Source organism: Sorex araneus, chromosome 9 (genome assembly GCF_027595985.1).
Source record: "Sorex araneus isolate mSorAra2 chromosome 9, mSorAra2.pri, whole genome shotgun sequence".
NCBI classification, from domain to species: Eukaryota; Metazoa; Chordata; class Mammalia; order Eulipotyphla; family Soricidae; genus Sorex; species Sorex araneus.
Genome location: NC_073310.1, coordinates 1,157,510 through 1,184,714, shown reverse-complemented (window position 1 = coordinate 1,184,714; position 27,205 = coordinate 1,157,510). Strand labels below are relative to the sequence as shown.

The 27,205-nt window shown below is 67.1% G+C and overlaps 1 protein-coding gene across 1 annotated transcript in view; it reads right to left on the bottom strand.

Annotated features, from left to right (window-relative positions):
* Positions 1-27,205, bottom strand: part of TMEM132D (transmembrane protein 132D) — a 125,275-nt gene that overhangs the window by 9,898 nt on the left and 88,172 nt on the right. Inside the window, exon 5 of the mRNA XM_055147620.1 lies at positions 5,561-5,704. Within this exon, the coding sequence (XP_055003595.1) occupies positions 5,561-5,704 (144 nt within the window). The remainder of the gene's footprint in view (positions 1-5,560; positions 5,705-27,205) is intronic.

The following is a 27,205-nucleotide window of genomic DNA, read 5'->3' as shown; positions in this document are numbered from 1 at the left end:
CCACCCGCCATCACCAGAGCCGGGTCCGAGCCAACCCACCTGTCTGAGAGGAGCCACGCAAAGAACGCTCCTAGGGAGGAAGCCCGTGCCCCTGGGTACGGGCACGGAGTTTTCCTCTGGAGCTGTCTGCCAGGAGCTGCTTGCCGGAGCGAGGCCGGCGGCCGCGTCTGTCACCTGCACACACACCAGCACCGGCGCAGCCACGAGGCCCGCAACTCGCGCGGGGGCCTGCTGGGCCCCTCCCCAGGCTCCGAGGCCGCGGACACTTCCCGGGTCGGGTCCCTGAGCGGCCCCTCGGGCTCTCCGTGTCACAGCCCCCCCACCCCCCCACCCCGCCCCCTTGTGTGGGGCTGGAGCCGTGGCAGCCGCCTTGAGAGCATGAGGCAGCGGCAGGCCTGAGCAAGAACTCGGCCTGTGGAACGGTGGTGGGGGGTGGGTAAGGCTCCCTGTCTCCTGCCGAGTGCCCGCATCTGCTCCCTGGGACACAGGTCGCAGGTCTCGGGTCACAGGTCACGGGTCACAGGTCACAGTTTGTTTCTGATCCGTGGGCAGGCCGTGGCCAGCCGCGTGGGCCCTCCCACCCCAGCACAGACGCAGCCTCCTCCTGGCCTGGGCCAGTCCCAGCCCCTCGCCTCGGAGCACTCAGTGGGGACGGAACCCAGTGGGGAGCGGGGCGGGACCCAGCCCCCTCCTGGGCAGAGGGGCAGCCGCCAGGGTGCGAGCAGCCGAGGGCCCGTCTCGGGGGACACCGGGGCCCGTGTTAGAGAAACTGCGAGGCTCAGAAGGAAGCTTCCTGGCCTCCGGCCCGCCCGCCACCCTGTGCCCGGACGCTCCCCGACACGAGGGGTATCTGTGGGTGCCCAGGGGGCCCCGCCTGCCCCCTATGGGGGAGTCCCCAGCCCCCCAGACTGACTGCTCCCGTTGCAGTGACACCTTTGACCTGCAGGGGGCGGGCGCTCCGGGAAGCGGCATGGAAAGTGCTGGATCCTCCGGCTAGCCCTGGCTCTAAAGAGGATGGAGCGTGCACACATCCCGACACACGCGTGCGTGCGTGTGCGCATGCATGTGGAAGTGTGTGCGTGTGTGCACGTGCAGGTGTGCACCTGGGCATTGGACGTCAGCATGGGGTAGCCGTGTCTGTGCCAGGCACATGTGTGTGCAATGAGTGCACACAAGATGGTGTGTGTGCATGCATGGACACGTGTGTGCACATGTTCTCTGTGCACATGTGTAGTGAGCATGCGTGTGTGCGTGTGTGCGTGTGTGTGTGCGTGTGTGTGTAGCAGCCCAGGCAGTGAGACCAAGTGTGGAGACCAAGTGTGAATGAGCCCAGGGCCAGCCTGGGGAGTGGACAGAGCAGCCGGGCCTGGATGTCCGTCCCTCACTGACGGCCAGGCCAACGCCAGCTTTGGGGGCCGCGGCCTGCGGGGCGGGGTTCCCGGGCCACTTGTCCTCTCGTGCCCACCTGGCGTCCTGGGCTGAGCCCCTTCCCGTGAGCACGGCCCACACCAGCCACCGGGACCTGGTGGGGCGCGGGGGGCGGGGGCGGAGGGCGAGGGGGCACGAGGACCCTCCAGCCCAGACACTGCAGGTGCTCCCTGGTCTCCTCAGCAGCTCCCAGACTCGCTTCCAGCAAAGCTGAGTGAGACGGCGCCCACCCCGCCCCGAGACAGCAGACTCGGAGCCTGGGGGAGCGCGGGGGCGTGTGGCGGGCACCGCGGGGACGGGCACTGCGGGGATGCCTGCCCGCTGAGGGCTGGGGGAGTCGCAGCTCTCCGCGAGGGCCCTAATGGTGGCTCCCGACGGTCCCGCCAGAACGATCCCCGAGACCCCCCCCACCAGGCTCTTCCCGGGCCCTCTGTCAGCTGCAGCCCATGCACCCGCCCTGCGTCCCGTCCACCCCAGGCCCGGCCCGCTCTGGCCGCTCAACCGCTGAGAACCGTCGCCGTGTGCAGCGCGTTCGTGGACGTGCGCCCGCCGCCCCCGCCCCCGCCCGCCGCCCTGGCGCGTATCTCGCCTCTTTGCTGATTCTAGACTTTCCCTGTGTCTAATTGATTCCGTAACAATTAATTCATGTGTCTTGCTCCCGCCAGCATCCTGCCCGCTGCCCCGCGGCCCTCGCCGAGAGCTCGGGGGTGCCAGGGGTCACTCCTGAGACACGCAGCTCAGTACGAGGCCTGAAGGGTCAGTGCTCTGGCCGGGGGTGGGGGCCGCGCCGGGCCTGTGCCCGGGCTACGAGCACCTCCCGCCCCCACGGTGTGTTCTGTCCTTACACCTCGTTCCCGAGCCGGGCCGTCCGGCTAGAGGCTGCCCCGGCGTCCTCCCCGCTCCCGACTGCCCTGGGCCCGGCCCGAGAGCACAGCCGTCCACCACAGACACTGTCCTGGACACTGCCGGCCTTGGCTGGGCGTCCAGTCCGTGGCGCCGAGAAGCCCCCAACACGCGGTTTGCCGTGGCGGGCCGGGTCTTTCCGACTAGCTCCGGCGCCCTGCGCTGGCCCGGCTGGGCGTGAGGACGCCGGCCGGATGCGGTGCTGGCCGGCAGCCAGCCCTTAATTGAGTCCGCGGCGGTCTGACCTCCCGTGAATATTCATGAGCCCCCAAGCCCCGCTCTCATCTAAGCTGCTCCTGGCGGGTCAGGGGTGAGGCGAGGCGGGCGGGGGCCGCTCCCCGGGGCCGGCCCTGAGCACACTGCGAACGAATGAAGGATGGTGGGGCGGGGGCAGGCGGGGGGCCCAGCGGTGTGGAGTGCCCGTGCGGGTGCAGGGCCGACGCCAAGACAGGCTTACGGGAAGCGCCGGGCCTGACGCCGTGGGTCCCCAGGGCCATGGCGCGTGCTCGGTTTGTGCCGCCCTCAGTGCTCTGCCCGGTGCTGAGGCTGCAGCGTGGACGCGCCCGTGTGTGTGGAGCCCGTGCTGCGGTGGGGGCGGAGTCGCACGAGGCCGCTCTCCCGGGAGGCTGCTTGGGGTGTCCAGCCCCGGGGGGGTGGGGGAGGGGCACATGGGTGGGGAGCTGGAGTGGGTGCCACAGGGTGGGGGGGACTGCCCGGTCACCCCCCTGCAGGCCCCGCACAGCGTCGCCCAAGCCTGCCTGCCTGCATCCCAGCACGGCCCGGTACTTCATTTCGGGGCAATCCCAGCCGTGCGCAGGGCTTACTCCCGGCTCTGTGCTCAGGGACCCTGTGGGTGCCAGGTTTGAGCCCGGCCTGGCCCTGAGCAAGGCACGTGCCTTAGCCCTACCTCTTGGCCTTCCGTCATTGTTTCCTTTTTTTGGGGGGGTGTAGTGGCACATCCGGCAGTGCTCAGGGTTGCTGCTGGCTCCGTGCTTAGGGATCACTCCTGGTGGTGCTCGGGGATGCCAGAACTGCTCCCGGGTCTGCCGTGAGCAAGGCAAACTCTCTCTGCTGCAGTGACCCGGGCCCAAGGAATCCTTCTTCCCCCACCCAGGGAGGCGCCTGCCCCGACCCTGCCCTCAGGCCAAGCTAAGCTTCCTTCCTGCCCCCCTCTCAGGTCAAAGGCCTGCGGAGGGGTGAGGCTGCCGGACCCCCTCTACCCTCTAACTGAGACCCCAGCCAGGGCGGCAGGCCCGGTGTGGGCGGCCGCCGGGGAGACTTGGCGACGCCTCTTTCCCTAACTGCGCGCTGGCTCGGGTGCTCCGAGGACACCCTGCCTCCTCTCCGCGCCGCCAGCTTCCCGCTGCGGAGGCACAGATGGCAGCTGGCTGAGCCGCTCCCGCCGGCCACCCGGCAGCGCCAGGAGAGGGGCCGGCATCCGGCTGCCGCCACCAGGGGGCGCCCGGAGCCGGGATGCTCCCCGCTGCAGCTTGAACAACCCAGCCGGGGAGAGAAGGTGGGGGGAGGCCAGGGGCCAAAGCACTGACCACAGGGCACCCCGATGCTTGGGCACCGGCGCTTTTGCCACCGCAGGTCCTTGCCACGTCCAGCCAGCCACGACCCACGTGTCCAGCCTGAGTACCCGTGGAGGGCTTGGCGGGGCAGGCGTCCCCGTGGTCTGTGTCCGGACCAGAGACGGGGGGGGGGGCTTCCCAGGGGGGGGTGGGGGCTGCGTCTCTGCAGGACTCAGAGAGGGTGAGTCCACCCGCTCCTCGGCACTGTCCGAGGCCTGGGGCCAGCCCTGACCCCGCCTCCACAGCACCCCGTTTCATGGGGGAGTGGACGGTCAGACCCAAGCCCCAGGCTGACAGCCAGCAGAGGTGGCCCCTACGGCCGGTGAGTCCAGGGAGGTGGGGGACACAGTCCTGCCCGAGGCCCGGGAACTCTGGAGATGGAGGGAGGAAGGGCAGGAAGGAGTCGACGGGGGGGGGTGGGGGGGGACAAGAGGGAAGGCAGGGAGGGGCAGGGGAGTGGCAGGGAGGGGCAGGGGGGAGGCAGGGAGGGGCAGGGGGTGGCAGGGAGGGGCAGGGGGGCGGCAGGGAAGGGGGTGGCAGGGGATAGCAGGGAGGGGCAAGAGGGAAGGCAGGGAGGGGCAGGGGGGCGGCAGGGCCCCAGGAAGGGCAGGAACCGAGACGGGGCTTGGGAGAGGCCGAGTGTCCAGGCAGAGGGGCCGCGTTCATGAAGGGGTCCCTCGGAGGGCTCGGGCTGGTGCTGGGGCCTGGTCCACAGTGTCTGGCATCAACGATGCCACTCAGCACAGCACTCTGAGCAGCGGGGAGCCCCCGGCAGCCCCGAAGCCCCCCACCCCCATTCATAAGCGCCCCACGCAGGCCGGCAGTGCGAGGACACCTCAGGCGAGCACGTGACTGAGAGTCTCGGGCCCGATGGGTAGTCAGCGCCTTTGTTTCCCCTCGCCGGCTAATGGGACTGCTATATTTAAGGCTCCTGGTACGCCTCGCATGTATATTCTCGCGCCGCTCCCAACAGTTTGTTTACGTGCAGTGCTCCCGTCTGTCACGCTTACACACATGTACCTACGCTGCGTGTAGGAAGCGGGGCTCTCGGCCTGGCCCGCACGGAGTCTCACGGCGGCTCTCCACGCCGGGGACTCGCTCTGGCCAGGCAGCCCCGCGGCCGGAGGGGCGGCACTGGGGACACCCGAGTGGACCCAGGGTGGGCTGAGGCCGGCGTGCACATGCACTCCTGAGCCAGCCGGCGGGGGGGGGGGGTCCAGGCGGCCGTGTGGCTGAGGGGGGGGCGGCAGGCCCAGGGGGGACGCTACAAGCGGGGGACCTTGCCCCTGCAGCGAACCCGGGAGTCACAGAGGGGCCCGGGGAGGCGGGGCCGGGCTGCAGGGGTCTCAGCAGCAGGTGGGGGCTGGGACGCCTCCCGCCTCCCTGTGAACTGAGTGGCCAGGGCGAGACTCGCCCTGCTGTGCAGGGGTGCGGGGGGGGGGCAGCTTCCCGGGAATGGCCTCCGCGGGCGGTGTAGCCCAGCCCCTGGCTCAGACCGACCGGGGCCGCCCTCGGGGACACAGGGTGACCCGCGTGCCGCTGGCCGGGGGACCAGGCGCCCCAGCTTCCCCCGGACCCCGGGCTCCGCCCAGGCAGGAGCGAGGCGTGGGCTCTCGGTCCAAGCCGGACTCTCCCGGGCTCGGCCGGGCACTTGCCTTGACGACGTCTTCGTCCGAGGACCAGCACTCCAGCGGGCCCCGCACCTCGGCCACGGCGCCGTCCTCCTCCACGGCCACCACGCGCACCGGCACGGCCACTGTCCTGCCCGTGAGCACGGCCGTGTTCAGCAGCTCCGCCTCCTGGAAGACACCACAGCCGTCAGCTCGCCTGGCCACCTGTGGGCTCGGGGCTCCCCCATGCGCGTCCCCCGCAGGACCCTCCCGGCACCCAAGTCTATGACCAGAGACGCTCTGTGACCAGCCTGAGGCCACACAGTGAGGACGCGGTCAGCTCTGGGCCCAGCCGCTGGACGTCACAAGCCTCTGCCCCCTCTGCTCTCCTGAGAGCGGGTCAGCGACTCAGTGCCAGAGCAGCCCCGAGGGGGCTGGCAAAGCCCAGGGGAGCCCCCTGGCCCCGTTGTGAGCCCCTCGTCACAGCGGTGAGAGCTGAGGGATGCGGATGGCCAGAAGCCCCGCTCGGAGCCCGGTGGTGCTGCTGGACACAGGACAGGCCCCGCCCCTGCCGGCCCGGCTCAGCCCTCTCTGCTGACGGGGCTCTGGGAACCAGACTGGACATTCTGGAACCTTCATGAAGAGCCGGGGGCAGCGTGTCCTGTGCAGGCGGGTGCCTTCCCGGCGAGCGCGTGGCACCCTGCAGAGGCGTGCCTCTGGGGCGGGGAGCCTTGAGTCCTCAGTCCACGACACCCGCTCCTCTCCTGGCCACGGGGCCTCGCCACGCCCCGGGCAAGGCTCCCCCTCCCTGCCCGGGACTGGCGCGGATCTTTCCAGATCTTTAGCACCCCGTCTCAGAGAGCAGCTGCGTCATGAATTCCTAACCCGGATTAGCGGGGTCGGCCCAGAGGCGGCTGGTGGGCTCAGAGCCGCCCCTCCGGGAGGCCTCCCCCAGCCGGGGCCGCGACCTCCGGGTGAGGAAGACGGACGCGGCCACAGGGTGGGCCCTGAGGCCCTTCCGGATCGGGGTGTGCGGAGTGGAGGCTCCGGGGGAGCCGGGAAACTGCCCCCTCCCCGCCGTGGGAGTGGGGCCGGGCCTGGACAGGGTGCAGACAGGGGGAAGAAGGCCAGGCCCGGGCAGCGGGCGCGGGGGGGCCCTGGGCGAGAGTGGACAGCCCGACTGGGTCTCGGGTCGGGCCTGGTTTCAGGGGCTGCACGCGAGGGCGCCCCGCAGGAGGCGGCACTTTCCCCCTTGGTTTTTGGGTCCCACCGGCAGTGCTCAGGGCTCAGTCCTGGCTCTGCACTCGGGGACCCTCCCGGCGGGGCTCAGGGGCCCATATGGGATGCTGGGGTCGAACCTGGGTCAGCCACATGCAAGGCAAGCGCCCTCCCCGCTGTGCTGTCGCTCCGGCCCAGCAGACATGTGTGAGGTGCTAGAAACCCGGCTCCCTGCCCCAGACGCGGAGCCCGAGCCTCTGGACACTGGCTGCAGGGGAGAGTATGTGTGAGTGTGTGAGTGTGAGTGTGGGTGCGAGTGTGGGTGTGTGAGTGTGTGAGTATGAGTGTGTGTGTGTGTTTGTGTGTGTGTGTGTGAATGTGAGTGTGTGAGTGAGTGTGTGTGTGTTTGTGTGTGTGTGAATGTGAGTGTGTGTGAGTGAGTGAGTGTGTGTGAGTGTGTGTTTGTGTGTGTTTGTGTGTGTGTGAGTGTGTGAGTGTGAGTTTGTGTGTGTGTTTGTGTGAGTGTGAGTGTGTGTGTGAATGCGAGTGTGAGTTTGTGTGTGTGTGTGAGTGTGTGTGTGTGTGTGTGTGTGTGTGGTGGGGGTTTCTCCTGCCAGGCCCTGTGCAGAGCCCTTTGTTCAGCCCCTCAAGGCGGGGTGCCGGCGTGTCTCAGGGCCAGGCCTACCCACAGGGCGGCCCCCAGCCGCTAGCGTCTGGCGTGGACATTCCCGGCAGGTACGAGCCCCCCTCAGCCTGGTCCCTGTGAGACATTTCACTCGCCCACGCGCCCTCATCCCTCAGCTCCGAGCCCGCCCCGTCCAGCTGTCCTTTCCGCCCCGACACTCCTGAGGGCCCGAGTGCGGCCACCCCGGCCTTCCAGCCTGGGGCAGCGACTCCCGCCCGCACGGGCCCCGGGCACAGGGTCAGGGCCTGCCTGCTGTGCCGTCCCGCTGCCAAGAAACTTCCAGAAGCTTCCTCTCATGCTCGCGCCACCCAGTGCCCGTGGACGGCGTCCTCCTGGGGGACTCCGAGCCGTGTGCTGGGGAGCGGCCGTCGCGACAGCCTGCGTGTCCAATCGGCACAGGCGGCAGAGCCCTGCACAGCCGGGAGCAGCCTCGCGTGCGCGCGAGATGAAGGGATTCAGTTAATTGGCGCGAGAGGACGTGTGAGATTAATAAACATCAAAGGGCTCCCGGCGGGCGGGACTGGCAGCTCGCGTGCGCCAAGCCCCCGGCGTTTGGGGGCCGCTCTGCCTTCACGTCCCAGCTCTCCCCAGGGCTGTCCCAGTCACAGGGAGTGCCTGTGTGGGTAGGGGCGGGGTGGGAATGCGAGTGAGGGGTGTGGGGGTGCAGGTGCAGGGGCATGGGGGTGCGGGTACAGGGGTGTAGGGGTGCAAAGGTATGGAGGTGCAGGTGCAGGGTTATAGGTGCAGGGATGTGTGGGTGCCGGTGCAGAGGTATGGGGTTGTAGGTGCAGGGGTGGGGGTGGGGGTGTAGGGGTATGTGGGTGTGGGTGCAGGGGTGGGATGCGGGTATAGGGGTGCGGGTGCAGGGGTGTGGAGTTGCGGTGCAGGGATGTGGGGGGGCGGGTGCAGGGGTGTGAGGAGATTCTTCTCTCCCCGAGGGGATTCTCTGTCCACACCTAACTCTGCTGGGAAGGTCTGACGGGTTCATCTGCTCGAGGAACTCTGTGCTCTCGCCCCGTGTACGGGGGTGGGGGGCGTCTCTGACCCCCCCCCCCCCCCGTGCAGCTGGGCCAGTGGGGGAGGTGCAGGTGCCTCGGCCTGAGTTCCCAGGTCCGGGAGCTGAACCAGGCTCCGCTCAGCCCGCTGCCGCCGTGCTCAGGCTGCCGTGGGGACTGGCTGCTCCGGGGGAATCCTGCAGGGGGGCGGCCGCAGGGCTGAGGGGTGCAGACTCACAGAGAGCGAAAGCGGGCCGAGCCGGGCGGGGGCCGGAGTGGGCCTGGAGGGAGGAACTAAAGCCGGAAGGTGCTGCGGGCCGTGTGCAGGGGCGGGGAGTCCCGGGGGCACCAGGGCGGGGCAGGGGGCGCTTGGTGCAGTCCCGGGTGGCTAATCTCCACCCGCAGGACCTAAGTTCACGTCCACGCTGGGTGCTGGGACAGTAAATCCAGCCCCTGCGCCCGGCTGAGCCTCGAACACCCGCTGTTCCTCCGGGTCTGATGCAGAGTGACCCTTGGTCCTGTTCACCTGCCCCAACACAAAACTCAGCACCCCCCGCCCGCCCTTCTCCCCGAGATGAAGGACGCCCTGCGGGTGCCCTGTTTTATCTAAATCTGCTCCACACGCTGCCAGCCGTCGAACCGCAGATCCATAAGGAACGCCAGTGGTAACGACTTCTAGGTTAATTGGATAGGTTTTTAATAACTGATAGAAATATAAGTACTATTATTATGGGTGAGCATAATGATTTTTATTCACAAAGGCAGTCTTGGTGGTGGAGTCCATTATCTTAAAAGTATTTTGATAAGGATGGATCTGTGTGAGGGCCCCGGCATCTCAAACACAATGGTTAGAGCCCATTAAACATGCTTAATAATTAGTTGGCCAAAGACTCTCATTAGATGTACATTAAGTGTGTATTTAAGCCATATTTGAGACACTTCATTAAGAATGACATGGCGGGCTTTGCTGCATAGCCTTAATAAAATTTCAATCCAATTAACGCCGGGATTTATGCTCAAATTTGCTCTCTGAGAACTGGACACGGCACCTAATTCTTCTTGTGCTTCCCCCCCCCCCCAGCCTGGCTCTGGCCACTTCCTGTGGCTTTGTTTAGGCGGCTCCAGGCACCAGCCACGCAGCCGTTCTCAAAGACCCTTTGGATGAGCTTCTGCAACGTTCTGGAACATCCCATCATCCCTGAAAACGGTCCTCTGGAAGTCGAGGCTCTCCGCCACGTGGTGTTTTCCACGCCTGGTGTGCATTTTCCGGCAGTGACATGTGTCTTTTCCCGCAGACTTATTTCTCAGGCGTGTGTGTGTGTGTGTGTGTGTGTGTGTGTGTGTGTGTGTGTGTGTATGTGGCCACACCATCATGCATGACTTGGACTCCCTGTCCGGGCCAGGCGACTTCGCCATGGCTCACTCCTGGCTCGGTCTGAGGGCATCACGGTGGACGTGAGCTGCCCTTCACCTTGGCTCCCGTGGTTGGGACGGACCCACAGGCCGTGGCTCCCTGGCCGTCCGTCCCGCTGCTGGGCACCCGGCCTCCTCCTCACCGTGCGGACACTGGCCGCTTCCCTCGCCATAGTCACAGCTGTGAGGCACAGCCTCTCGCTCCTGTCACCGCTCGTGGCTTTCGTCGGTGGGTGGACGGATGCCCGTGCCCCCCGGGCACTCAGCTGCTTTCAGTCTAGGCCCGAGGAATTGAGGTGCCAGGAAGGTCTACGTGTGAGGGACTCTGTCTCTTCCGAGCCTGGGGCAGGCTGGGGCTGGGGCCGGGCCTTCTCCACCCTGGGGGTCTCTGCCCACCACCAGCTGTCACGGAAATCCAGTTCCCGCTCCCTGTGGCAGTGGGTCCACACGCTCCAGATGCCAGATGGCCTTTGGGTGTCCAGCCAGCCTGGCATCTGCGAGCCTCATCTGTCTAATGGCTCGTCACGCCCGCGATGTTTCGCAGATGCATTTACCCTCCGTGAGTCTAGACTTCTGTGTCAAAAATCATTTCTATTTTCCCACAGACCCGCGGTCCTGTGTTTTAGCCTTGCTGCTACCTCTGGACGCACGAGCTTGCCAGGTACACTCTTGCGGCTCTGCCTTCCCGCTCTCTTGACTCTCCTGCACGCTCTTAACTTCAGCGGCGCCAGACGGGCCGTTTCTTTCTCTGTTGAATCTTGCTTTTGATGTCATAAATCTCTGCCCAATCCAGAGCTACAAAGGGTTTCTCTCCTCTGTGATTTCTCTTGGAAGCCTTCTAGTTCCAGGATTGGAAATGAGTCTATGAATCATTTTGAGTTAATTTTTACACATGCCATAAATTTCCCTCTGAGCTCTGCTTTTGTTTGAGCCCGTACATTGGGGTACGGTTTGATGGATCGCCCTTTACCTTCCACTCCATTCAAGTTTCTTCTGATTTCCTCTGTGAGCCCGTTTGGGCCGTCGAGAAGCTGCCGGCTTGATTCTCGAGTGGAAATGTTCCCGCCCCGCCCCCAGCCGTCCCGGGGCCGCCCTGCAGGACGAGGCTGGTGCCACGGCCCAGCGACCCACCTGTGCCCGGGAGGAGGCCGGCTGCGGGCACGGCGTTGGCGAGTGGCACCCGGGTGAGGCCACCGGAGCCTCCTGGCCTCGCGGCGCCCGCGTCTCGTCCGCGCGTCTCGGGGAAGCCGTGAGCACTGCGGTGCCCTCGGGTGTGCGGACAGGCGCGGTGAGGACAGGACTGCCGGGTTACCCGGACATGAGCCCTTCGCAGTCCCGTCTGACCACGTCCTCACGTTTTCTACCAGAATCAGTAGAACACTTTGTTCCTGTGGCAGATCCTCAGGGCTGATCGCACCACCCTGCCCTGCTGAGGGGCGAGGGGGGTCACGGACCCCGACGTCACCTCATCCTGCATAGCTGAGCGGAGGTGAGCCGCATCCGGCACTGCCCCCTGCCCGGGAAACGGGGGCCTGGACCCGGACCCAGTTAGAACGTGGCCCCAGGAGGGAGGGGCCGCACCAGAGGTCAGACCCGGCCGGCGTGTGCCCAGGCCGTGTGGGTGCAGGACCCTGTGCCCTGTGGCCGTCAGCCTCTTGGTCTGCGCGCCCGTGTCCCCTGGGCCTGGGTGTCAGTGGTTTGGTCTGGGGCTCCTGTCGGCCAGCTGGAACCAGACCCTGAGAGACGCTGTGTGGCCCCCAACTTCCACGATCGGGCGGAGCTACCCCGGGGCAGTGCTCGGGGCCGGGCCCTCATGGACCAGCCCTTCAGCGGGCACCTGCTCCCTCCTGGGGGGGCGCCGGCGGGCCTCACTCCGCTGCTCTCCCGGTTCCTTTCCTCCCTGTGGGCGGTTCCCAGGCCTGAGGTCCCCCAGGCACTGCCCGGCCCGTCCCACGGCCCCTTCGCCCGTCACAGCTCTCGGCTCCTGCACACCTGCGGCTTCCCTGGGCTTCCGACGCCTCCCCAGCCGCCTCTCTGTTTGTCTCTGTCTCTGTCTCCCTCCCCCCTCTGTCTCTCAGTCCCTCTCTCCCCACCTCTCTCTATCCCTCTCCCTCTCCCTTTCCCTGTCTCTCTCCTTCTCTCCCCCTCTCTCTTCCTCTTTGTCTCTCTGTGTCACTCTCTCTCTCTCTCTCTCTCTCTCTCTCTCTCTCTCTCTCTCTCTCTCTCTCCCCCTCTTCTTGCCCCGTCCCCTTCTGGTCTGTCCAGGTTTCCTCCTGGCCGACGCTCCCCCGTGCCACTGTCCGTCCCCCTCCTGAACTCAGGGCTCAGACTCGTGCCCCGCTCTCCGTAATTATAAAGTTCACACATCAGATTGTGTTACTGAGCTGCTTGGACAAAAGACCAGAGCCCAGAACAGGAGGAGGGCGGGCCCAGGCCTGGGTGCTGGGGGAGGTGCTGCTTCTCTTTGTTCTTCTGGTCGTGTTCGTGTTCGCGGGACTCTCGTCTGTGGCTCAAGGCACACTCACCTCACGGCCACGCCACCGAGTGCCAGTACGCCTAGAGCAGGCTCCCCTGGGAGGTGGAGTTTCAAGGGCGTGTGGGCAGCACAGGGGACGCCCCTCCTGACCTGCCCCAGCTCTAGGGCTGCAGAGCCGGTCAGAGCTTTGTCCTTAGAGCGTGGGTTTAGCTCCGTAGCCTGCAAGGTTAAGCAAGCGGGCACACGTGACACACACATGCACATGCGCACACATGCATGCACACACACTCATGCACACACATGTGCATACAACTCATGCACACATACACACATGTGCACACACCCCTACATACTCACATGCATATATACTCACGTGCACATACATGCACACACATGCACACATGTGTGCTCAAACATGCACACACATACTCACAATGCATGCACGCATACACACATGCACACACCCAGATCCACATGCACACACGTGTGCTCACACCTCACAAACACACACGTGCATACTCACAAAGCATGCACACATACACACATGTGCACACACCCACATACACACATGTGTGCTCACACCCCACAAACATGCACACACGCACACACGCACAAGCACACATGGACACAAGCACACATGAACACACACATGCACACACGTGCATACATGCACACATGCAGACACGCCCACACATGTACAGGTGCACACAGCTGCACACACATGAACACGCAGCAGTGGGCCAGCCCGTCCAAGCAGGCGTGCTCTGAAGAGGGCTCAGAGAGCCCTCGATGGGATGTAGCTCCTGGAATCTTTTCTTCAGTGCAGTTCAAAACAGTCTTACTTGCCCTCAGCGCCTCCTGGAGCAGGCGTTTCTGATTCAATTTTCCAGACGAGGACGCACGCTTAGTATTCAGGAGAGCCGCAGAAAGATGTGCGAGCAAGTTGTGGGTCGGCTGCACGGACCACAGGCTGGGCCTCATTTGCATGCATCTGCATCCTCGCGGGCCGTGTGCACGGCGGGGAGGTGGCCGGGCAGGTCTGGGCCAGGGCTGGTGTCCACGCTGCCGGACAGACAGAGCAGCTGTGCGGCCTTTGGCGTGTCCCTAACAGCAGCCCTTGTCTGCGTTCTGCGAGCCCGTCACTGGTCTGCAGAGATTTGATTCTGATCCTTGTAAAGGTGAGACTAATGCAAAGTAAATTAGATTCTTTAATGGGATTTTCCTTAGCATGAATGAGAAATATTAAATGTCAATATCAAACGGAAAATTAGTCTTGATCAATGTTTTTTTCAGACTTAGCCAAAAACCCGTGGAACACTCCTCAGATAAGGACTTCCTTTACCCCTGGGGGCCCCGAGGGGCTGCCTCCACGCTCACGCAGGAAAGGGGCCGGCCCAGCTTCCTTCGGGGTGGCCGGGGGCGAGGCCAGGCGTCCCCTCCCTCCCGGGACAGGGGCCCGGGTCTGGATGCGAGGGGAAGAATGAGACGGGAGTGAACAGAGCGAGTGAGCCCGACGCGCAGACGGGAGGACTCGGGGCCACACACCGCACCCCACGAGCGCCCAAGGGCCCCGAGTGTGGGCTCCGCCCGCCTACGCCCCGTGCCACTGAGTGAAGATGCGCCACCCCGCCGGCCTCGCCCGCGCCGCTCAGCAGCCCTGGCCACTGGCCACAGGTCTGGGCACAGACTCGAGCCACTGGGCTGGACAGCAGCAGGACCCGCCCCGCAGCAGCCACGTCCCCAGACAGACCAGGCACGGCCACCCACCCCATCTGCACACCTTCCCGGCCCCAACCCCTGGGCGCAGGGTCAGGGCGGGCCCCTGGGCAGACACTCTTCACCAAGGTGCTCACACACACACACACACACACACACACTCACATATGCACGTGTGCACACTCACATACACACGCATACACACTCACATACACACATACACTCCCACACACATGCCATATACACACAGTCACATACTCACGTGCTCACTTTCATATACACACAGAGCTCATACTCACGCACACACTCAGATACCCTGACTCTTGCAGACACCGCACACTCACACCACACACACTTACACATACACACCTCACAACTCACAGACACACCTCACACTCCCACCTCACACACACCGCACACACACACACACCTCACACATATACACTGCACGCACTCACGTACGCACCTCACACTCACACACCTCAGACCGACACACACATACGCAACTCACACACTCACATACAAACTTCACACTCGCACACCCACACCCACACCGACCCCCCCCCACTCTCCCATCCCGCCCCACGGGGCCCCGAGGCCCCCACAGTGCAGCCTGGAGCGTGCCGACTTCCTGCCCAGGCGAGACAAAGCCAGTGTCTTCCTGGGCTGGTGAGGGGCGTGTGTGTGAGGTGTGAGCTGGGTGCGGGGCGACCCCGTGGAGGCAGAGGGGGGAGGGCACAGCGAGGGCCGAGCGGGGCTGGCGAAGGGGCAGCAGTGCCTGCAGGGGTCTCCCGGCGCGGAGAGCAGCGACCCCCAAACCCCACCCAGGGCAGCCACTGCAGCGTCCTGGGCGGGCACGGGCGGGCCTGGGGACTGTCCCGAGTGTGTGGTGGCTAGGCCCCGGGCCGGGGGGGGGCCGGAGGTCAGAGGCCGCGCGGAGAGGCCTGAGAGACAGAGTGCGGGGACGGCCACACACACTCAGCTGTCGGTGGCGTCTCTCAGCGGGCGCGGGTCTGTCCTCGTGGGCAGGGGGCGTCTTGCCCATGCTCAGCCGCCTTCTGCCCGTGCCGCGGGCCGGAGCGGGCGGGTGCGGAGGCCGGCACATCCACACTGGACCCGAGGGTGTCGCTGACGCTGTCTGAGCGGCTTCGCTTCTCCACACTGTTGCCGAGTTGCCAGGCCCGGGCCCAGCCGCTCCCGCGCGAGCTCGTCTGCGCCCGCCGCCTCTCCACGCGGGTCCCAGAGCCGCCACCCTTCGGCCCGCAGGCGCAGACTCCGGCGCTGAAACGGAGTGTTTCTAAGCCCGATTCTCAGCACCCGGCCCCGGGCAATGCTGGGCTGTGCCCCTGTGTGACCTGGGGGCGTCTCGTTCCTCACCAAGTCAGAACCATGACTTCCACGTGGGCCAATCCTGAGGGATTCCCAGGGACCAGCGCCCTCTAGAGGCTCCTCTGGGACCATCCAGAACCCTCCGAAACGGCCGTCTGTGCTCTGGCTTCACGTGGCCCAGACAGCCGTGGGCTGGGCTGGATTCGTCTCGGAGACCGGCAGGTGCTGAGTCAGGCAGCTGGCGCGGCATGAGGGCGTCTAGAACAGCGGCGGCGGGCAGGCTGGGGAGAGACCCCGTCCGCTGAGGTGCTTCGGAAACAGGAGGTTGTGCCCGGCTGGGCTGTATCGGCCGTTCTTGCCGCGCTAACGCGGTGCCAGCGGCTCACCAGCCCGTCCAGGGCCCAGGGAGACGCTCTGTCTCCACGGGGGTGGGGGGGTGGGGGGCAGTTCCCACTGGAGCAGGACAGCCGTCAGTTCTAGAATCATCTTCATCCTGGCCCCCGCTGCAGCTCCTGCAAAGACCCTGCAGGGCTGGCTTCCGGCGTCCCAGGCCCGTGGACAGGCCCCCAGAGGCTTGGGGCAGAGGGTCTCACCTCGTGGGGAAGAGAGACAGCAGAGGGGAGCTGCGGTGCGTCCAGGGTGGGGTGTGGCGGGACCCTGGGAGGGGGACGGTCAGGCTGAAGGCACCCCTCCCTGCAGAGAAGACCACGAGGCCGTCAGAGCTCGCGACCCCCCAGCTGTGCCCTGGGGGAGCCCCGGGATCATGTGGCCCGGGTGACACCCAGCAGTGACCTGCCAGAAGGGGCTCTGAGGTCCTGGTGGCCCCAAAGTCGGGGTCTGGGAGCTGCCACCAGTCACACCAGACTGAGCTCAATTTTCCAGTTAAGCCACATAAAAGTTGGGGTTTAGGGGGCCTGAGCAATAGCACAGAGGGGAGGTTCAATCCCAGCATCCGAGGGTCCCCTGAGCACCCCAGGAGTGATTTCTGAGTGCATAGCCAGGAGTCACCCCCGAGCATCTCTGAGTGTGACCCCCAAAACAAAGCACAAAAATGGGGTCTAGGAACAGTGACGGGGTTTCTGCGAAACAGAAACAAGTGCCGCTGGGTTAACTGAGCATGTCTGTGAAGTCTCAGGCTCACCCCGTTACAAGTCACCCACACCTGGCGGGGGGCAGGGGCTAGACACCCACGGGACACGCAAGTGCCAGTGTGCACGTAGGGAGGACAAGGCCAGCAGCTTCCTGGGCGCCCAGAAAGGCCACTCAGAGCCCCTGAGCGCTGACTGACCACCGCGGGTGGCTTGCTAGCGTGAGCCTCGAGCCACCCAGCACCAGCTAAAGCGAGACAGCAGGCCCCAGCCGTGCGCCTTCACGCTCCGGATCCTGCCTGCAGCCCGTGTTCCGGCGACATGCTGCTTGCGTGAGCCGCTCCAGTGACATGCTGCTTGCGTGAGCCGCTCTGGCGAGGCTACCGAATTCTTGTGGCCTGACGTCGCAACTGTGACGGAAGGGATCAGCCAGTCTTCATAGCCCGAGTTCAAACTCATGCACTCATGGGGGGGGGTCCCCGACCTCTCTGGCCCCAGGGACCTCCTCTGCAGAGCTGGGTGGGCCCGCTATGAGGACACGGGATCCGTGCAGATCCGACAGGATGCGCGTGGCCCCGGAGAGAACGGGCTCGGGGGCTCACAGTGTCACTGTCACCAAGGCTGTTGGGGCACCGGCCCGCCCACACGCGGCGGACGCTATTCTTGAGCTTTTCTGCAAATGGGAAGGGCAGAGTCCGTGCCCAGGCGGAGGTATAAATCACTCCTGAGCCATGCTGGCTCGGAGGCAGCGTCGGGAGAAATGAGTCTCGAATGCGAAAGCTTGCGGCCGTCGGAAATGCATCCCAGCGGCGTGTGCGCGGGGAAGGGTCCACGTGCCCTCTGGCCCCGGGCAGCTCAGCAGCGAGGAGCAGCAGGGCCAGAGCCCCCGGCCCGCCAGACCCTCCGACGGGGCAGCGCCCAGTGAGGACGGAGGCAGGTGGGGGCGTCCCTGACCCCCGGATGCGACTGTGAGTCGGGGGCTGCAGGCAGGGCCCCCGAGGCTGCCCCGGGCCAGCTGAGACAGGCGTGCGCCCCCAGCGGCTGCGCGGTACTGTGTGGCCACAGACTGGGCCCCTGTCGCTGCCGTGGGCTCGGGCTGACTCAGGAGGGCCACTGCCCCCGCCCGGGGCTCCTGGGCCAGGCCGGCTCTGCGTGCGGGCAGCGCCCCGGGGCCTGGCACGGACACACACCTCGGGGCCGGCCAGCGCTGTGGCCAGCAGGAGCCGCGCTGGGAACGCGTGTCAGGGGAGCGGGGTCAGTACAGGGGCCCGGGTGGATGTGTCTGTGGGCAGAGACAGGGGCCAGGCCCAGAAGCCGGAGGGGCAGCCCCGGGCACGTGTGCCACTCACCGCGGGAGCCCGGGCTCAGCTGCGGGGCCCGACTTGGGGGCCCTGGCCCTGGCCCTGAGCCCCGTGGGGGTCCACTGCACTGCAGGTGGGGCTTGTTGCTGCTTAGGAGGGGGCAGGAAACGGGAAGTGGCCGATCGTCACGCCCCCTACAGGCTGTCCTCAGGCTGGGCCCGGGGGGCAGAGTGGACGCCTGCACTCGCCACTGGGGGGGTTGGGGAAGGAGCGTGGTCAGTGCTTGCTGAGGGCGGGCGGGCGGGGACGCACCTGCGCCAGGGGACCCTCAGGTCTGGGCCGGTGGAGGGCGGCCGGGCAGGGCAGTGGGGCTGTGACTCGGGACGGAGGTCCGGAGGGCGAAGGTCGGGCGCCAGAGGCTGCAGACGGGGGTCCGTCTTCAGAGCACAGAGGGCAGGGGCAGCGCCTGGGTGGCCGGGGGGACGCGAGGGGCCGTCAGCTGTGCCGCAGCTCGGTGGTGCAGCCCCCAGGACGGGAGCAGGTGTGCGGGGTCCCGGCTGGCAGGGCCCCGGGAGGCGGCTGGGGCGGCGTGCCTCCTCCCTGAAGCCCTCCCGGCACACGGGTGCGGGGGGCCAGGGGCTGCGGCATCTCTGCTGCCTCCGCGGGAATTCACTCGGGGCTCCTGAGGCTCCTGGCGTTTCCACGGCAACTGCCCAGCTGGCCGGCCGGCGGGGCTCAGGGGTGGCTGCGCTGTCCCACGTGCGGCCCCAGACACCTGCACAGGCCGGGCCAGCCCCGCTCGGACCCTGGACTCCTCCTCCCTCCCGGCCGCGGGCCAGAGGCGGTCTCGGCCCGGCTGTCCCAGGGCGGGGACCCGACTGGTTCCGGCCAGCGGCTGTTTCCGAGCACTCGGGAAAGCAGTTTGAGGGTGTTGAGGGTGTTTCTCCTGCCGGCAGCCGGCCTGGCGGGAGTCAGGGGTCGGGAGGGACGGCCCAGCGCGGGCAGACGTGAGCCTGGCCGTCGGGGACCAGGGGGCACGTGCCGGCAGGCTCTTGCCCCCGAGCCTGGCGCTGGCCTGCCGTGTCACTGCGGGTGACGTGAAGAGCATGTGGCCCCGGGGCCCTGGGCAGGGCAGGACCCAGCCGGGCACACTGAGGCCGATGCCCAGCACGTGCCCCACGGTGCCCACCCGGCCCCACGGTGCCCACACGGCCTCATGCTCGCCAGCGGGCACAGGGCAGGGCCCGGGGGCATTTGGCTGGTCGGTGGGGGTCTCAGACGCCCCCGGGCGCTCCCTGCCGCTCCCCCCAGCCTGCCTGGGCAGGCCGGGAGTGGGCCGGCGGGAGCTCACTCTCCCCCTCAGACCAGCTTTGGGATCCGCCGCCACATTACTATTTCCATCATGCTGCCTGAAATAGGGTGTGAAGTGACTCTCCCTCCCCCGCCCCCGGGAAAGCCAGACTCAGCAGCCCGACGCCCCCACCCCGTGGGACTCCGGCCAAGGCCCCTGGGGCCTCGGGGCCCTGGAACGGACGCTCGGAACAGCCTGACGAGCGGCTTGTGAGTCACGGCATGAAGCAGGGGACCGGGGCCCCGCTGGCACAAATACAAACTACCCGGGACAGCAGGAGCCGGTCACCCGCAAGGCGGAGACGCGGGGGCAGCGGCGAGGCCCTCGGCCAGCACGGCGCAGAGCAGCCCCGGGGCAGGCCGGGACAGGGAGCGTCCCCGGGCTCTGCCATGCCTGTTAGCGGGACGGGAATGTTCCGGAGACAGATGGGGCCCCGCCTCCCTGTAACAAACCGGACTGTTCCCGCGTGGCCAGGGGCTCGCCTGCAACAGGGGCCGTGGACGTCCCCACCTCCGAGCGGGCCCAGCCCTGGGGATGCCGCCCGACACCCTCGGGGCGCTCTCCAGGGTGACAGGCGGGCACCTGGCAGCCCGGGGTGAGGCATTGGCCAGACGGGCGCAGAGGAAGGGCAGGGCTTAGAAGCTGGGCCGGACAGCGGCTCCTAAGGGACTGGACGCTGGCCCGTGCCCAGGGCCTCCCTGTCTAGGGTGAGCGGATGGACACTGCTGTCGGGCAGCCCCGACACTGCCCCTGCAGGAGGAGCCCAGCCGCCGCACACTCCAGGCAGACCCAGCCCTCCTGCAGCCCCAGACAGGACTCCCAGCCCTGCCACCCAGGCCGTGGGGTGGCCACCTGCCCGGCCAGCCCCAAGGTGGGGGAGGCCGACAGCACAGCAGGGGCCAGCGCCACCGGGCGACCGTCGCTCAGACCCGTCCAGGCGCGGCCTTACTGGAGAAGCCGGTTCAGGGAGCTCCTGGCAGCCTCCTGCCCGCGGCAGGCACGTGGGAGTCAGTCGGGGGGCGAGCCCACGGCCCCGAGAGGCCGGAGAGAGACGCAGGGACTACGGCTGGGGGGCCGTGTGTGCTGTGTGGCCGGGGGCCGGCCCACAGAGGTCGCTGCTACAGACCGGAGGCTGACGGACAGGAGACCAGTGAGTGCCAGGAGCGCCTGAGGCCCACGACACGGCCTGCGCCCTGATCGAGCCGTGCCTGATGTCCACACGCAGGGCCTTTCCGGGAGGAGGTTTTTTCCCCGCTTTACGTAACCGAGCTGGATTTTCTGCCGCTTGAGAGAAAGGGTTTGGACAGTTTCACATACGGCTGACGTTCCTCCCCGTGCAGGTTTGGTCCCGAGTGACCCCTGAATCCAGAGCACCCGACAGCGAGCCCGGGAGGCTCAGAACGCCCCGTGTGCGGCTCGCGGGCTCACCCACCTCCTCACACCGGGCCGCGGGGCCAGCGCGGAGCTGAGGACACCGATGACAGGACGCGGCTGGGAGGAAGAGCCGCAGCGGCGCGCCCCCTCGTCCCCGGTCCTCGCAGCCCTGCCAGCGCGAGGAAGCAATCATTTCTCCGGAGCTTTTGTTCTGAGAGTTCCGCGGGCTCTTCAGTGAGCTTCTCGCCTGTCTGCCTCCCAATTACGCTTAATCATTCTCACGGCAAACTTCAAACCTCACACCTCCTCCCGGTGCCTTCAAAGCCTGGAATTAGTCCCGACAGAGACAGCCGGAGGCTTCACGGGTGCCGGGAAGGTGTGGAAGGGGGGGGCGTCTCCTCTCCCGGCTCTCCCGCACTCCTGCCTGGACACCAAGAGGGTCCTGCACGGCCGCTGCTCCGGCGTGGGCCAGAGAGTGGACCCACCGCGAGAGGGGCCCAGACAGCACCCGGGCCATCCGGGCAGCACGACCCGCTCAGCGGCCGGTTTCTCCGTGAGAGGGTTCCAGAGGGTTCCAGAGGGTTCTAGAGGGTTCCAGAGCACAGAGACGGGGCAGCCTTGGGCTTCTGCAGCCTGAAGAATCCCGCCTGCTGGTCACTACTCCCCGCTGATACTGCCTCCCGGCAGCGTGAGAGGCCCGCGGCGGCCAGCAGCCCTGCTCGGGCCCAGGCCTTCGGGCCGTTGCCATGTCGGCGCCCCGCCTGTCGGGGGCACGCGCTGCGGGCCAGCCCGAGCCGAGTCCTGAACTGAATCCACGGGACAGAAGCAGCTGCGGCCGGTGGCGGGGCCCGGGGGTGTGAGGCCTCCTGACCCCCCCCCCCCTTCAGCCCGTCCACGCCCACGTTAGGGGCAACGAGGACAGTCTAGGCCCGGAGCGGGGGCGGGTGAGGGGCAGAGCCGGTGAGGGGCCGCCGTGCTCTCGGGGGCTGCAGCCCGGCACCGTCCTGCGGGCCCCGCCGGGGAGGGAAGCGGGTCCCCGCCGAGGCAGCTGAGCCTTCTGCGGCCCAGGCAGAGTCGGGGCTGGGCGGCCCAGCAGCCAGACACACAGGCACCTGGGCTGCTCTGGCACCTGGCTCAGGGTTCGAGCCCAGGCCACAGACCCCAGCACACCGACACCTCGTTATTCTGTTTGCCCCAGGCCAGACGCCACCTTCCCGCACCCACTGGGGTCTCCCAACGGGGCCGTCCCGGCCCGCTCCAGCCTCTCTCCCCCACGACGTCCTGCCTGGCGTGGGCCCGGCCGTGGCAGGGCAGCCGGGGGGCGTCCTCGTGCCCGTGTCGGAGCCTCCTCTGCCTTACTGGCACGCCAGGCACCGGGGTCCACGTCACGCAGAAGGTCTGAGCTTCTCTGATTCTGCCTAGGCTTCCCGCCATGACGCGTGTGCAGACACACGTGTGCCAGAGAGGCGCATGTCCCTGCACACACACACGGAACACGTGCCGGCACGCGTGGGTGGGGAAGCCCGGAAGGGCTCTCTGGGGTCCAGAAGCAGTCGGGGGCTCTGGCCAGGAGTCCATCATGTCCCATCATGTCCTTCCGGGTCGAACCGACCTTGGCCGAGCGCAGCAGCAGCTTTCGGGGTGCCCAGGCCCACGCCCCTGCTCTGGAACAAGCGCCGAGTGACCCGTCTCCCGGGGACGACCAGTGGGACGGAGACACTCGCTGCTCGTGGGAGCACTGGGTCGGGAGGAGGGCGGTCCCTTCTGGGAGAGGCCTGCGATGAGTGTGGGTGGTGGGACGGGGGGCGGTGTGTGTGGAGAGTCCAGGAGCTGCCTCCGCTCCTAGGATGCCAGAGTGCCTCAGTTTACCCGCCCGCGCCAACACGCACCATGGCGGCCCCACTGTCCGGAGGAGGAACAACCTCGGCCATCACTCCCTCAGCTCTCTCTGGGAGCTGATTTTCAGGGTTTCCACAGGGTTGTCACTGCCCCCAAGTGCGGGGGGGGGGGGGCGATCAGCACCTAATGGCTTTCTGATTGATCCGGCCTGCTCAGGCCGAGCGCCTTGGCCCCCCAGCTCCAGCCCAGAGCCGCCTTCTCCTCACGCCCCGCACCCCTGCACCGTGGTCACGGCCGCTGGTCACACAGCCCAGGGGCTCGGCTCCGCAGGCTGCCAGGGCCTGGGAGAGGGAAGCGGCTGGCGGACGCCGGGAAAGCGCCAAGGTGGAGAGACGCCGAGGGGGAGAGACGCCGAGGGGGAGAGATGCTGAGGGGGAGAGATGCTGAGGGGAGAGACGCCAACATGGAGAGACACTGAGGGGGAGAGATGCTGAAGTGGAGAGACGCCGAGGGGGAGAGACGCCGAGGGGGAGAGACGCCGAGGGGGAGACGGCTGCTTCTCCCGCCGTCCTGCACCGGCCGCTCTGAAGAGAAACGCCTCACGTCCCAGCGAGGTGACCTCGCCTGTCCACAGACCCACAGCCCGTGTCCTGCCGCGCTGCAGGCGTGTCCGGGCGTGGTGGCTGGGGCAGCGCTGTGCCGGCCGCCGCCGCCACCTGGGTCCACGCCGAGATCCCGAGTTTCACGGCCAAGCCACGTGGCTCACCCTGTGCCAATCACGTGACCCGAAGGCGAGGAAAACCACGACCCTCGGTTTCCCCCGGAAGCTCCCCGAGGGCCAGGACGGGGGTGACCAGCCGCCCGCGGTGAGCCCGTCCCCAGGCCTGACCCGCGGCCGCCCGGCGTCAGCTCTCAGCAGTGCGTTTCCCGGGATGCCGGGACTGACGCGGGCGGTGAGGCTGACGCCTGCTCCGGCCAGACACCGGCTCCGTGTCCTCCTGCGTCCAGAGACGGACTCTCCGGTCCCGGCGGAGGAGCGGTAACGGGGGTCGCGTCTCCGAGTGGGAAGGTTTACGGACAGGACTCCCCGTGCCAGGGACGCGCCAGCAGGGCGGGGCCGAGTCGCTCCTTCTCTCCCGTATGTCGCCTGTGATCCCGCGGGCCGGGTGCGGGCTGAGCACTTCGTTTTCATTACGGGCCTGTCAGCGCGGCGGGCAGTGGGCCGGGCCCCGCGGGCACCCAGCGCAGCTCTCACTGCTGCTCCGGCTGGCGGAGTCAGCGGCCCTGCCTACCCCCTACCCCGGTGCTCTCGGGAGGGACAGCGGCCTCCCGCCCCGCCCCCCCCGGCCCGACTCACTGCCGGGCCGGCCCTGCCAGGAGCTCGGGGTGGGCAGGGCCCGCGTCCAGCCTGGGCGGGAGCCATGTTTCCGTGTTGGGGTGGTGGGCGCCGTGGCCGCGGGCCCGGGCGCTGCGAGGACGCCTTCCAGCCGGGCTCCTGTGGCCTGCGGTGGCGGCAGTTTTCCTAATTGATGAATGGCGGAGCGAGAGCTCGGCGGCGTCTGTCTGGTGCCACCGTGAGTTCTCTGAGCCAGACCCTGCGTCAGGGAGCAGCTGGTGGGCCCGGCCAGGCCCGTCTGCCCCGCGGGCGGCCGGACCCTCGGGCCTGCAGCCTGGGACATCAGCACCGCCCCCGTCGGCCAGGCTGTCCTCAGCCCTCGCACCCGGGCACCACCTGGCCACTGGCCACTCCCCGTCCTCATGGCATCTCCTTCCCCTCAAGGGTCGTCGTCTGGGGCCAGGCTGGTTGCCGGAGCTCAGCTCTGCGGGGCGGCTCCCGGGAAAGCTCGGCCCCCTCGCCCCTGCCCGGTGAGCACTGTGGCCGGCACCTCTCGGCTCAGAGCCTCCCCCTGGCGCCCAGGTGGCCAAGCTGCCGTGCCTCTCACGGAGTGCTGCCCGTCCCTGGCCGCCGGGAGCTGGGTGAGGGCTCAGGGCCTGGGCGGGGCCCACTCCCGGGCAGCAGTGGCTGGGCCCCAGCGGGGGAGGCCACCATGCGGCCAGGGGCAGAGCCCTGCGGTCAGGGCACCTGGTCACCTCTGAGACCGGCCCCTGCAGGAGCGTGTGTGAGGTGCCGCAAGCCCAGGGGACCTTCCCGGCCCGTCCACTCTCCCGCACACGTTTCCGTGAGGCTGCGTCGGGCACTTGTGTGTTTCAAGATCTGCCGGTGCCCGCGGGCTGGTCCCCAGCCCTGCCTCGCCCCGGCTGGGGCACAAGCTCCTCAGTGCTCCCGGTTCAGCCGGTGACCCCCAGGCATTGCCGCTTCAGAGCAGCCCAGAGCCCAGCCGGCCTCCTCCAGGGTGGACCCTGGGCAGTGCGAGCTGAGGGAGAGACACTCGACTCAGAGGCCCCCAGGGGGACACGGCGCTGTGGCGAGGCCGCCCGAGGGAATGGGGCGACCGCCACAGGCCCCTGGCCCCAAGGGGACACGCCAGCACCAGAGAACGGGGCTCCCGCACCCCCACACAGCCTGCGGCCAGCGAGGGCTGGTCTGGCCACTCTGTGCCAGGGTCCTGCTGGGTGGACCCCGCTCCCGCCAGCAAGTGGGACCAGGCAGCCGTCGGGAGGGCGTGCAGGCAGCTTTGGAGGGGCCTGGGCCCTGGGGGGTCTCAGTGGCTTCAGACGGGACCCCAGGGGACTCGTGGGCTCCCCGAGCACTCTGGGGCCCGGCTCTCGCTGTTCCAGCTCCCAGTGGTGGAACCTCAGTGAGTGTTTGCACCCCCGGTCAGGCACTTTCCTCACCAGGAGCCAGGACAATGCGGGGTGCACAGAGCAGCCAGGAAGACTGCCTGGAGGAGGTGGTGCTCGGGAAGGAGCGTGGTGCCCCACAGTCAGGGAACCCTGGCCCAGGTTTGTCCCTCCACACACCACGTGGCTGACCATCCCCTGCAGCCACACTCGGCTGGGAGGAAGCTTCCCTTCGTCTAGCACCGAGAGCGTGTGCCCAGGTGCTGTGGCCTTTTGTCTGTCCGTGGACCAAGTGTGTCCATGAACCTGCGGACCACGTCCCACAACACCCATCCATGGACCACGGGCCACCACACCCGTCCACAGATCCCCAGACCACGTCCCACCGTGCTTGTCCACGAATCCACGAGCCACATCACCACCACTGTCCACGGATCCACGGAACACATCTACCACACCTGTCCACGGATCCAAGGAACACATCTACCACACCTGTCCACGAATCCACAGAACACATCTACCACACCTGTCCACGGATCCACGGAACACATCTACCACACCTGTCCACGAATCCACAGAACACATCTACCACACCTGCCCACGGATCCAAGGAACACATCTACCACACCTGTCCACGGATCCACGGAACACATCTACCACACCTGCCCACGAATCCACAGACTTCTCACCACACCTGTCCACAGACCCATGAACCACATCCCACTACACCTGTCCACAGACTACATCCCACTGCCCCATCCACGGGCCACGTCCCACTGTCCCATCCACACCCCAGGGTCCGCTGCAGGAACACCTTGTAGGAGGGGCTTGTGCCTCTAGTCGCCAGCCACCTTCTCGCCCCGGCCCTGTGCAGGGCCGGCAGGGAGGAGCGAAGGGCATTCTGCAGCCGTGGGACTGGCTCCTCGCCCCGAAAGACGAGTCCCATTGTTCTAGAAACCAAAGCCCAGCCCCGTCTGGACAGCCAGGGCACGGTCGCGAGGGCACCGGGCAGACAAAGGCAGACGCTCGCTAATGGCCTTCCTCCTGGAACTTTCTCCCAAAGGACAAAAGTACATTTACCCAGAGACGGTAAAGCATCATTTCCTGAACAGAAAATACTGAAGTAATAAAATGCAGAGAAATACATGGGCAGATTCAAAAAATAATAAAAGCTTTTACGACTGTAGGCTTCGGGGGGGAAAATAGGCAGACATTGAGGGAGGAAAAAGGTCTTTTGGAAAATTAGCTTTGAATGTAAGCTCTTAACTGCATCTCATTTCAGAGCCTTCCCGGAGACGGGGTTCTGCGTCTCGCCCGGGGCGGCGGCCCACCAGCCCTGCCAGCTCGGCCTCGTGAAGGCAAGGGGGGGGCGTGGGCCCCCCCCGCGGCGTGGCCGGCTCCAGCCCGTGACTCAGCGTCGTCTGGGCGTCCCGCTGCTCGGAGCACTCAGGAGGAGAGCAGCGCCGTGCCTCGAGAGCAGGCCGGCCCCTGGCACCCTGAGTCTGCGAGAGGCGGGTGCCAGACGTGAGCCGGGGCCCAGCGCCAGAGCGGCCCAGCTGGAGGGGGCCTGGGGGAGGCAGGGCGCCCGCCAGCCCGCTGTGCCACGACAGAGAGGACGGGCGCAGGGCGGGGGCGGCTCCCAGGCGGGAGCTGGGGGCAGTGGGCCAGGCCGGGCAGACCCCGGTCGGTGGGGACGGGAGGTGCTTTCGGCCGCCCCGGGGCAGAGAGGAGACTCCGAGAGGGAGAGTGTCTGCGAAGGGAGGGCTTGGTGAGCGCCCGCGCCTCCAGGAACTAGAGCCCGGGGGCAGGGCCGAGCCACAGCACGGGGGGGGGGGGGGGCGCCTGCCTGGCCCTCGGTCGACCCGGGTTCCATCCCTGGCATCCCATAGGTCCCCCAGCACCGCCAGGGGTGATTCCTGAGCACAAAGCCAGGAGTCACCCCTGAGCACAGCTGTGTGTGACCCCAAAAGCCAGAATAAATAAATAACATTGAAGCCAGGGGTCCCCGGATGCCCCTGACACGGGGAGACACCAGGCGCCTGCCGCCCCCTTCCCGGAGGGACGAGCTCGGAGCTGCCCCCCCACGGCCAGCACGTGACCAGCTGCTTCCCACTGAGGCCAGGAGCCTCCTCGGCTTCTGTCCCTCCTCTTGGCCTTCCTGCC